The following is an 11,915-nucleotide window of genomic DNA, read 5'->3' as shown; positions in this document are numbered from 1 at the left end:
CAGCATGCACCTACGCTCACAAACACACATTGCTCTCTGTGTGTGTACCATACTAATTTTTAAATGAGTAAAATATAGTGCTGCACACCTTCAATCCCAATACTTGGGAAGCAAAAGCAGGCAGATCTCTAGGAGTATAACCTGGTCTGCAGAGTGAGTTGCAGGGTTACAGGGCAGCCAGGGCTGCATAATGAGACTGTCTCAAAAAAGAAAAAAAAAGGCAAGGTAAGAATGTGACTCGGTAGTACAGCACTTGTCCAGCATGTTCAGGGACATAGGTTCCATCCTCAGCTCCACAAAACAAGCAATAAAAATAGATTAAAAAAACATAAAGTTCCACAACTGAGATAGTATTACATAAACTTGGCATACTCACATATTTATAGCAAGTAATTATCACAGAAGACAATAAGATTCTTTCCTGCCTCAAATAAGCTTCTTTGGATCAGAATAAATAAACTAGGCATGATGGTGCATGCTCATAATCCCAGGATTTGGGATTCTAAGGCAGAAGGATTACAGATTTGAGGGCACTTATGTTAGATAGGACATTTATGTCCTCCGCAATAAATAAATAAATGAATAAATAAATAAATAAAAATTGAAAATAAAAAACCTTCAATAAATAATAAAAAAGATTGAAAGTGTATCGTGGATGGAGTAGAGAGCCACTGAGGGATTAAGAGGAGGCACTGCAGTTGCAGAGGACTGAGTATGTTCCCAGCACCCATGCAAGGCGGCTTACACAGTTCTGTAACTCTTCTGCTAGGGATCCAAAACCTTGTTCTGGACTCCGTGGGCACCCCAACTCATGTGCACACCCCATACACACACACAAACTTAAAATAATAAAAAAATAAATTTTTTTGTTTGTTTTTCGAGACAGGGTTTCTTTGTGTAGCTTTGGAGTCTTTCCTGGAACTCACTCTGTAGTCCAGGCTGGCCTCGAACTCACAGAGATCCACCTGGCTCTGCCCCCGCCCCCCGAGTGCTGGGATTAAAGGAGTGACCACCACCGCCCGGCCAATGAATCATTTTTGTTTTTGGTTTTTTTTGTTTGTTTGTTTTTCGAGACAGGGTTTCTCTGTGTAGCTTTGCGCCTCTCCTGGAACTCACTCTGTAGCCCAGGCTGGCCTCGAACTCACAGAGATCCGCCTGGCTCTGCCTCCCGAGTGCTGGGATTAAAGGCGTGCGCCACCACCGCCCGGCCCAATGAATCATTTTTAAAAAGAACACATATAATGAATAAAAGGAAGATCTAGAACACAAGAGGAAAATTCTCATCAATAACTAAATTGATATCTTTTAATAGCCCATTACAGAAAAAAAATTTAAACAAAAATTATGAAAAAAAATTCATATTAGCAATACACTTCCCTTCACTGATGATTCCAACAGATTTCAAAAAGGAAAGGGAACATTAGAGTAACAGGTTTAATAAAAACACTACTTATAAAGCTAGACATAGTGGTGCATACCTTTAATCCCAGATCTCTGAGTCTGAGGTCAGCCTGGTCTACAGAGTGAGTTCCAGGACAGCCAGGGCTACAGAGAAACCCTGTCTCAAAATAAAAAAAATAATAAATTTTATTAAATTTATTAAATTTGTGTACTATTGTTTAATGAGGGCTTACAGAATTATCTAACCTCCATGTTCATATGCATAAGTAACAGAAATCCATAGTCTAGAGTCACACTTTTAAGAATGAGCAACTGACAAAAAATAATTACATTTCTTTCATATTATGACTTTTCTAAAATATACATATACTAACTTGCATGGAATTTTCCAATGTTATCTATACTTCTAGGATTCCTTTCCAGTGGTTGTCTTCAAGAGCTCACTGTTTCACAAGCGAGTATCATGTGAGCACTCGATAAAATGGGAAATTAACCATTAGTTTTCACTTTTGTAAGGGTTCTATCCAGTGAGCCCCTTCATATGTTTGTGAAGCTACAGACTACTGATGGTTTTCCCACAATGCTTGCACTCATTAAGCTGCTCTGTACTACAGCTTGTGGTTTCCAGATAACTGAGCACCTGAAGGCTTTTACACATTAGCTAATGTACAGTGTTTTTCTTCTCTATATTTATGTGGCCTCACTAAGTTGCATGACCACTGACCCATCACCTACAGTCACAGGGATTTTTATTAGTCTGAGTTGTTTCCTGGGATTCACATGTAGAGAACTGAAAAGTTTTCCATATTTTTATTTTATTCACAAGGTTTTGCTAAGCAAGAGTCTTTTTGTATCATCAAAGGGTAATGGGACACTGGAGGTTTTATCGCATGATTTGCATCTAAAGAATCATTGTCCATTATGGGTTCTTCCATGTATTCTAAAGGAACGAGAACACTTGAATGCTTTCCCACACTGTTGACATTCATAAGGTTTCTCTCCAGTGTGAGTTCTTTCATGGATCCGAAAAGAACGGGAGCAACTGAAGGCCTTGTTACACTGTTGACACTCATAGGGCTTCTCTCCAGTGTGAGTTCTTTCATGTATTCGCACAGAGCTGGAACAGCTGAAGGCCTTACCACACTGTTTACATTCATAAGGTTTCTCTCCAGTATGAGTTCTTTCATGTATTCGAATGGAACTGGAACAGCTGAAGGCTTTCCCACATTGCTTACATTCATAAGGTTTCTCTCCTGTGTGAGTCCTTTCATGCATTCTAAAAGAACTGGAACAGCTGAAGGCTTTCCCACACTGCTTACATTCATAAGGCTTCTCTCCAGTGTGAGTCCTTTCATGCATCCGAAAAGAACTGGAAAAACTAAAGGCCTTACCACATTGCTTACATTCATAGGGTTTCTCTCCAGTATGAACTCGCTCATGCATTCGAAAGGAACTGGAACAACTAAAGGCCTTACCACACTGTTGACACTCATAGGGCTTCTCTCCAGTGTGAGTCCTTTCATGTATTCGGACAGAACTGGAACAACTGAAGGCTTTCCCACACTGTTTACATTCATGGGGTTTCTCACCAGTGTGAGTCCTTTCATGCATCCGAAAAGAACTAGAACAACTGAAGGCTTTCCCACACTGCTTACATTCATAGGGTTTCTCTCCAGTGTGTGTTCGCTCATGAATTTGAAATGAGCTGGGACAATCGAAGGCTTTCCCACACTCTTTACATTTATAAGGCCCATTTCCAGTGTGCATTATCATATGTCTTCGAAAGCTTGGAAGAGAAATGAATGCTTTCCCACATTCCTTACAATCATAAGGTTTCTCTCCAGTGTGAATTCTTTCATGTTTGCGAAAGGAACTGGGAAAACTAAAGGCTTTGCCACATTTTCTACATTTATATGGTTTTTCTCCAGTGTGAATCCTTTCATGACTTCGAAAAGATGTGGGACAACTGAGGGCTTTCCCACACTGTTTACACTGATAAGGTTTTTCTCCAGTGTGGGTCCTTTCATGTATTTGAAAAGTTTGGTAATATCTGAAAGCTTTTTCACATTGTTTACATTTGTAGGGTTTCTCTCCAGAGTGAGTTCTTTCATGGTTTCGAAATGAACTGGGATGACTGAAAGTCTTCCCACATTCTTTACATTGATAGGGTTTTTCACCTGTGTGCATCCTCATGTGTCCTCGATAGGTGGTATGATAAATGAAGGCTTTGCCACATTCCTTACACCCATAGGGTTTTTCTCCAGTGTGCGTTCTTTCATGTATCTGGAAGGAACTGGGCCAACTGAAAGCTTTCCCACATTGTTTACATTCGTAGGGTTTCTCTCCAGTGTGAGTCCTTTCATGTATTCGAAATGAACTTCGAAAGTTGAATGTTTTCCCACATTCTTTACATTCATATGACTTTTCTCCATATTTGTGATTCTCATACTGTTTGTGTTCAGTATGAGATTTCATATGCCTTTTAAGAGATGAATGACACATGTAAACTTTTCTGCACACACTGCATTCATAGGGTTTTACTCCGGGAAGAATTTTCTTGTTCTGTTTAAGAACTGGAACCTGGATGAAGGTTTCCCTACATGGACTTTTCCATTCACAGGGTCTCTGTTCTACATGAGCTCTGTGAAGAATGAGAATTATATTATCAGTGGTTTCTTTATTAACGATTATAATCAAAGATTAAGGATATCAATGACATACTTTTTCAGTTTTCAGGTGGCATGTATATAATGAGTCCTTTGAAAGAGTTTAACCATAGCTACTATCAAAACAGTGATATTGGGGCTGGAGAGACAGCTCAGCAGTTAAGAGTACTTGTTGCAATTTTAATCCCAAAAAAATTCTGTTAAAAAGTTGAAACAGCCGGGCGGTGGTGGCGCACGCCTTTAATCCCAGCACTCGGGAGGCAGAGGCAGGCGGATCTCTGTGAGTTCGAGGCCAGCCTGGTCTACAGCGCGAGATCCAGGAAAGGCGCAAAGCTACACAGAGAAACCCTGTCTCGAAAAACAAAAAACAAAAACAAAAACAAAAAAAAAAAAAAAAAAAAAAAAAGTTGAAACAGAGCCGGGTGGTGGTGGCGCACGCCTTTAATCCCAGCACTCGGGAGGCAGAGCCAGGCGGATCTCTGTGAGTTCGAGGCCAGCCTGGGCTACCAAGTGAGTTCCAGGAGAGGCGCAAAGCTACACAGAGAAACCCTGTCTCGAAAAAAAAAAAAAAAAAAAGAAGAAAAAAAAAAAAGTTGAAACAGAGCCAGGCGGTGGTGGCGCACGCCTTTAATCCCAGCACTCGGGAGGCAGAGCCAAGCGGATCTCTGTGAGTTCGAGGCCAGCCTGGTCTCCAAAGCGAGTTCCAGGAAAGGCGCAAAGCTACACAGAGAAACCCTGTCTCGAAAAACCAAAAAAAAAAAAAAAAAAAAAAAAAGTTGAAACAGCCCTCCCATAGTCCCTTCATTGTGTTCTCATCCATGGCCCCTTTTGTTTGACAACAGTTACTGTTTGAATGTGACCTGTGTTTGGCTACAGGACCTCCCAACTATGAAGCAAAAGCTTGGCTGCACTGGACATTGAGTGTGAAATGGAACATGCACACATAGAACCCTGTGCCTTAGAAGAGGAACAGGAAGTGCTCTAGGGAAATGAAAATTTTACCAAAGTACAAATTTCCCAGATTAGAGCCATCTCGCCTTAGCGGGGAAGGGCAGAGCTGGGAAAGTTTGGGCTATATGAGTTATCTGGTCTCTGCTCAACTGGGAGGGGAATGTCCTGAAGTCCAGGTGGATATTCCAAGCTAATGAGGAACTCCAGCAAGGCTTAGCATTCAGGAGTACCAGTGGGAAGTAGCTTACAGGTTCTTTGCAGGATTCTGCACTTGTTTTGCTGTAAGGAGCTATAAGGAAGACCAAAATCTATGCCATGGTGAGTGTGGGGGCCACTGTCCCCAGACCAAGAAGAGAAGGTTGGCTGAGCTGTCAAAGCTGCTTGGTCTGGGATGGACCATGAGCCAGACTGAGGTTCTGTTGGTCCCTGTGGTGACCTGGGCAGTGTCCATTAGCCTCAGAGTTTGTTGAGTGTGGATTTCCTGGGGAGGGGTAGCTCTGCCATCCTGGCATGGAGGACTATGAGCTTGTAATATCACTGCACAATGTGCACACACAGGCTTTGCTTCTGCTGTGCAGTGGGAAGACAGATTGGAAAACTGAAGGTCTGGTTTCTAGAAGTTCTGAATGTTATAATCCACTCTCAGGTAAGTCTTACAAACGTTACATAGCTTAGAAACTAGTAGAAAGGATGTGATGGGCATCGTCCTCCAGCAATCCATGATTAGAATGTTTTCAACTTTTTGCTACTGTCAGCCACCATGGTGTGATTCTGTGAAGTCCAGTTCCAGGGCACAAATGAGTTTCTGAGCTGTAGAGGTATCTCAGGTTTGCATGGCGTATGGCAGGTGAATAAGGCAGATGCCACACATCTTGTGACACAACCCATGTGGCAGGAAGCAAATATTAAATTATTCTTCAACACTGTTTTGTGATTGGGCATCATTGGGGTTGGGTTTGCCTGAAACCACAAGCAACACGAGGGGCCGTAGAGCTATAGTAGGCTCTGGAGGAGATCACCTCCATTTGCAGAGCTCTGGAGCTTGGGGCCTATCTGGAGGAAATGCCCAGAGTTGGAGAGTCAGAAAGTTAACAATTTAAGGGGTCACTTGGAGTTAATTTTGTGTGACTTGTGAAACCAGTGTTTATTTAATTTCTGTACACATAGAATCATTGGTAGCTTACAGGTTTTTTTTTCCTGGCTGAGTTTCCTTTTTGTCTTTTGAATAAAAGTTGATACTATTTTTTAAGAGTACTTGTTGCTCTTGCAGATGACTGAGATTCTGTTCCCAGCACCCATGTGATAGCTCACAACTGTCTGTAACTCCAGATCTAAGAACCAGCACCCTCTTCTAACCTCTGCAGGTACTAGACATGCACATGGTACACATATATGGAAGCAAAACATTCACATACATAAAACAAGTACATCTAAAAAGTGTAAGTGATATTCATAATGTGTAGTTTCTTTTTCGGCTGCTTTGATGTGCAGTTTCTTAATACTGTTTCAAGGTGAGTTATTCTTTGAATATTGCACAGCTATGTCATTTTTAAAAGTTCTTGGTGAGAAGCTGGAGAGATATCTCAACAGTTAAGAGCCCTGGCTGCTCTTACAGAGGACCTGAGTTTAGTTCCCAACACCCACATCAGGTGGCTCATAACCACCTCCAGCTCTCCAGGAAATCTTACGCCCTCTGGCTTCTGTAGGTAGCTGCACTCATGTGTGCATACCCACACAGGGACACATAAATTAAAACAAATAAATCTTAAAAAAAGAGAAAGAAAACAATGCCATAATCTTGGGGGCTTGAGGGCTAGGGAGATGTCACAGCGGTTAAGGACACTTGCTGTTCTTCCAGAGCTCCTGAGTTTGGTTCCCAGCATCCACCCCTAGTGGACAACCCCCAACTGCCTGTAACTGGGTGACCCAACATCCTCTTCTGGCCTCCTCAGGCCATGCACAAATGTATATTAACTCAGACACAAATAATTTAAAATAAATACTTACAATTTTAAATATTTGTGTGTGTGCACCTGCTTGCCTGTATGTGTAACATGTAGGTGCAGTACCCAAGGAAGCCAGAAGAGGACATCATATCTTTTGGAGTTGGATTTACTGGAGGTTGTGAACCACTTGATTTGGGTGCTGAGAATTGAAACCAGGTCCTTCACAAGAGCAAAAAATACCTTTAACCCCTCAGTCATTCCTCCAGCATCAAAAATATTAAAAAAAAAAAACTCCTCATGAAAGTTTTCTAAAAATAAATAAACAGGACATTGGGTTCTTGGTGTTGTTTCCCACAGCATACTAAGACTCCATCATGGGACTCCAGTTTCTTTTATGAGTACAACTCACCTTATATTTCTTCCCTGGGTTTCGTACTCATCCCCAAGGCTCTGGTCTTCCCAATTTTCCCCTAAGAGAAAAAACAAAACAAACAAACAAAAAAAAAAAACAACATTACAAATGACAGAAAAATTCACAGACTCTAGGTCCGTGGTGAACCATACCATGATATTCTTGCACACCTGCTTGCCTAACTATTCCTTCTTACATGCTGAATACTGAAATCTCATTAATGAGCAAGAAATATTTGTTTTCTAATAATCTAGGTTTAAGGATAATTTTATTCTTACCAATGGAAGCCAAGTTAGTGAAGGTCTCCTGCATCACATCTCTGTACAGTTTCTTCTGAGACGGGTCCAGCAGAGCCCACTCCTCATGGCTGAAGTTCACAGCCACATCCTCGAAAGCCACCGAGTCCTAAAACATCCCATGTATTTAAATGTAAAGAAGGACGTGAGACTGGCACACTCCCTCATAAAGAAGCCCACACGATTCTGTGTTCTCCAGACATACTTCTATAACACGTCCAGCCAAGGCTCACTGCTCTCCCACAAATCAGACTGCATACTTCCCTTTGAATGGAGTGCCTCTCACGATAGATCGTGAGCAAGGAGAGAGGCTTGAGCAGCTGCCACACCTGAACCTGCCTTTCCTCTGAAGACACCCTTCCTACCGTGAGCATCTACCTGTTGCAACCTCCTCCCAGAGCTCTCTGCACCCTGAATGCACTTCTTCCTTCCTTATAGTTTATATACGTTGTATTGATAAAGCATTTGTGTGTTGGGGAGAACATGAAAAAAAAAAAAAAGACCTGTGTTTGGATCATGAACGAAATGAAGAAATGACTGCTCTAATGTATGGATGAGGGGGGTTATTGTAGATATGAGGAAGGCATAGCTAGAAGCATCTGGAAGGTCGAGACTGAACCAGATCATGGGGACAGGGGTGGGGGCAGAGCCAGAAAGGAGGAGAAGAGAGAGGGAGCAAAAAGAGGGAACCCAGAGACCAGGAGGCAAAGGGGTGTAGCCCATGGCTGAGGTTAAATAGGAATCAGAAGCCTGGGGAAGGGGCCCAGCCCAGTCCCTGGGCTAGAGAGTTTAGGGCAAGAGGCGGGGTATGCCAGCCAGAATGATCCTGTAGTGGAGTTGCTGGGATAGACTGGCAGCCAGAGTCCGCTTTGACATGTAAAATAAGCTTCTCAGTTAGGCATCTGTCCTGAGTGAGACTTAACAAATCCTAGTACCCACATCAGGCAACTCAGAACTGCCTGTAATTCTAGGCCTCTTCTGACATACATGGGCACAAACACGAGCACGCACGTACACATACACACTCACACACGCGCGCGCGCGCACGCACACACACACGCACACACTCACAGAGCATACACTCAACACAGACACACACAGTAAAAAAGAATCTCTAATTTTTTTTTCTTTTTTAGACAAGGTTTTTCTATGTAACCCTGACTGTCCTAGAACTCACTCTGAAGACCAGTCTGGCCACTCAAGAGATCCTCCTGCCTCTGCCTCCCGGATTCCAGAATCAAAGGCCTGCGTCACCACCGCCCAGGGGGGCAAAAAATTTTTTTTAAACAGTCACAGTAACATCGAGACGTCTCACCAAGTAGGGGCGCTTTTGACCACGCCTGACCACCTCAGTTCGATCCCTTAGGAGAGCCTAATGCAGCAAATTGTCCCCGGCCTCCACACACTGGCTCTGACAACACCCGTCCCCCTTCACAATAAGTAAATAATTTCAAAAAGAGGATCAAAAATCTTGGGAAAGAAAAAAAAAGTAAAGATAGTTCATTTGTTCTAAAATTATAATTAAAACACTGCCTCTGGTTGGAACGCACCACTGGTGACAGCTGACACAAGATGCAATCAAATGGAAGGGAGATTGCCATTTGAAAACCTGGGGATTTAGGGAGAGCCAAGAGAGAAGCACGGAGTCGTGCATTCGGGACCCTCCCGCCCACAATTCTGGAAAACTTAAAGGGAAACAGGTCCCGTTATTCGGGGAGCCAGGACGGGCTGGGAATCCGCGTGACTCCGCACCTGAGCCCGGAGTCACCACATTGGATTAGCGGTGCGGGACAGAGCGGGTCGGAGCCTAGCGGAGCTGGGGCTAGGTGGGCAGAGAGGAGAGCCAGGCAGAGCCGAGCCGGGCAGAGCCGAGCCGGGCAGAGCCGAGCAGAGCCGAGCCGGGCAGAGCCGAGCCGGGCAGAGCCGAGCCGGGCAGAGCCGAGCCGGGCAGAGCCGAGCCGGGCAGAGCCGAGCCGGGCAGAGCCGGGCCGGGCAGAGCCGAGCCGAACAGAGCCGAACAGAGCCGGGCAGAGCCGAGCCGGGCAGAGCCGAGCCGGGCAGAGCCGAGGGGGGCAGAGCCGAGGGGGGCAGAGCCGGGCAGAGCCGGGCAGAGCCGAGCCGGGCAGAGCCGAGCCGGGCAGAGCCGAACAGAGCCGAGCAGGGCCGGGCAGAGCCGAGAGGAGCCGAGCGGAGCTGGACAGGGCCGAGCTGCGCCGAACCAGGCCGAACCAAGACGGCCGCTCGCGCAGACTCCAAAGCAGAAGCAGAGGCCGGCTCCCGTCGCGCCCGGCTGCGTCAGGTTACAATTGTCCCTCCCCGTCCTCGGCCGGCGGGCCTCACCTACCATTTCCCGGCGTCCTCCCAGGCTCCCGCCTCCCGCGCCGACACCCGGGTGCGAACATGAATGAGGAGTGACGGGCCTTAGCGGTCCCCTTGCCCTCCGCCCTGTGGCTCCCACGCCTTTACGCCGGCGTCTCTAATTGGACAGCCGGCGCGGACACGCCCCTTTGCCTGAATGACAGCTGAGCACCGAGATGCTCCCGGAGCCGCCCTGCCAAGGCTGTCGCCTAGTAGGGCATTTTAGTGAGGATTTATTCTGGGACCACGGCCTGTTCTTTGGTGTTTGTCGCAGCTCCAGCTGAATGAAGGGACAGAAGCGGGCGCAGGAATTTCCAGATTTACTTTCTAGATAAAGCGAGAGCCACTTTGTCCAAAGCAAGAGGACAGGCCAAAGCAGAAACAGAATAAACAGGGTCTGCCAGGTGGCTCAGCAGGGAAAAGACACTTACCGAGAGCCTGATAATCTGGCCACATGACAGGAGACTCCCGAGAGGTGTCCTTCACACACACACACACACACACACACACACACACACACACTTCGCGTGCTTTTTATTTGTTTTAATTCTGAAATGAGAAGATTCTACTGATGGCCTCTCAAGCTTATCACGACGCTGGTCGGCATCTCACGACTATGTATGACCCGAATTTACAAAGAGATGCTTCAAAGTGAACGCACCATATTTAAATTTGAACATTTAAAAGTGCCCTCAACAAGCCTTAAGAAACGACTCCGTGGTTAAAAGCACTGGCTGCTTTTTCAGAGGACCCTGGTTCAGTTCCCAGCACTCACGTTGCTGCTCGTAACTCCAACTTCATGGCATCCAGTGCCCTCTTCTGGCCTCTGTGGAAACTGCAAGCACATGGTGCACCAACATACGTCCATACAAGCAAAGCACTCATACACATAAAAATAAAGATTATTCTATGTGGTGATACATGTCTTTTCATCCCAGCACTCCAGGAGCCAGAGGATTTCTGTAAATTCAAAGCCAGTCTAATCTGCATAGAGGTTATAGACCAGAGAAGGCCACACCATGAAACCCTGTCTCAAAACTTAAATTTAAAAAATTGAACTGGAGAGCCGGGCGGTGGTGGCGCACGCCTTTAATCCCAGCACTCGGGAGGCAGAGCCAGGCGAATCTCTGTGAGTTCGAGGCCAGCCTGGGCTACCAAGTGAGTTCCAGGAAAAGGCGCAAAGCTACACAGAGAAACCCTGTCTCGAAAAACCAAAAAAAAAAAAAAAAAAAAAAAAAAAAATTGAACTGGAGAGGTGGCTCAGTTGTTAAGTCCTGCTCTTGCAGAGGACCTGGCTTTGGTTTCTAACACCGACATGGTGACTCACTATAGTCTATTACTCCAGTTCCAGGGGATCGTTGCACACTAACTTGTGGGGGTCCCTGAACCTAAGTCCCTGTTCAGGGCACCATCTGTGGGAGGCCAACTCCCACCTTTTAAAGGGTTCCTATGAGGAGGAGAGAGGAATAAGAAATTTTTAGATAGAAAGATAGTGGAGAGGAGACAGACAGAAACACAGGATAGCTTCGGAAGGACCTGGATCAAAATCCACCAGCCCCTTCTATCTCTTCAAAAGGGCTTTTTATAACAATGCCAAGGGGTGAGGCAAAAGACCTCCCCCTTGCTAGATCAAAGCATACCACGCAGCCAAGTGCAGACTCTTCCAAACACCTGGTAACCACGCTCCTGGTCCAGTCATCCCCTTATGCAGCCCTGCTGGGTAAAGCAAGCTCAGATCTCACTAGGAAACCTCTGTGGGTCTCCACACTAAATAACTAAATCCTTATCTTAAATGTTGGTGGACTCAGAACATGGTTCAGTGATAGACCACATCTCTAGCATGAAGAGCTGCGTTTGCCCCCTTAGCACATCAAATCAATTTTTT

The 11,915-nt window shown here is 45.3% G+C and overlaps 1 protein-coding gene across 2 annotated transcripts; it reads right to left on the bottom strand.

The window, feature by feature from the left end:
- Nucleotides 1-2,192: 2,192 nt before the first annotated feature.
- On the bottom strand, nucleotides 2,193-10,122 carry LOC128120559 (zinc finger protein 709). 2 transcript variants are annotated; one of them, XM_052754723.1, is made up of 4 exons: nucleotides 10,017-10,122; nucleotides 7,655-7,781; nucleotides 7,374-7,434; nucleotides 2,193-4,042 (listed from the first exon to the last, which is right to left on the bottom strand). In XM_052754723.1, exons 1-4 carry the CDS (start codon nucleotides 10,017-10,019, stop codon nucleotides 2,311-2,313), a joined length of 1,923 nt encoding a protein of 640 aa, XP_052610683.1. In that variant the 5' UTR covers nucleotides 10,020-10,122; the 3' UTR covers nucleotides 2,193-2,310. The 2 variants fall into 2 exon arrangements, with proteins under 2 accessions (XP_052610683.1, XP_052610688.1); XM_052754728.1 differs by lacking the exon at nucleotides 7,655-7,781 and having other exon boundaries at nucleotides 10,017-10,088.
- Between the last annotated feature and the right edge of the window lie 1,793 nt (nucleotides 10,123-11,915).

Source organism: Peromyscus californicus, unplaced genomic scaffold, assembly GCF_007827085.1.
Source record: "Peromyscus californicus insignis strain IS unplaced genomic scaffold, ASM782708v3 Scaffold_11__1_contigs__length_118956290, whole genome shotgun sequence".
NCBI classification, from domain to species: Eukaryota; Metazoa; Chordata; class Mammalia; order Rodentia; family Cricetidae; genus Peromyscus; species Peromyscus californicus.
This window is presented reverse-complemented; position numbering and strand designations above follow the sequence as displayed.

Bases quoted from the DNA above. Each gene is read 5' to 3' on its own strand.
- LOC128120559 (XM_052754723.1), bottom strand. The intron at 7,435-7,654 runs GTAAGAATAAAA...TTTTTCTCTTAG, and splicing joins CACTAACTTGGCTTCCATTG to GGGAAAATTGGGAAGACCAG. The intron at 4,043-7,373 runs GTGAGTTGTACT...CATTCTTCACAG, and splicing joins ACCCAGGGAAGAAATATAAG to AGCTCATGTAGAACAGAGAC.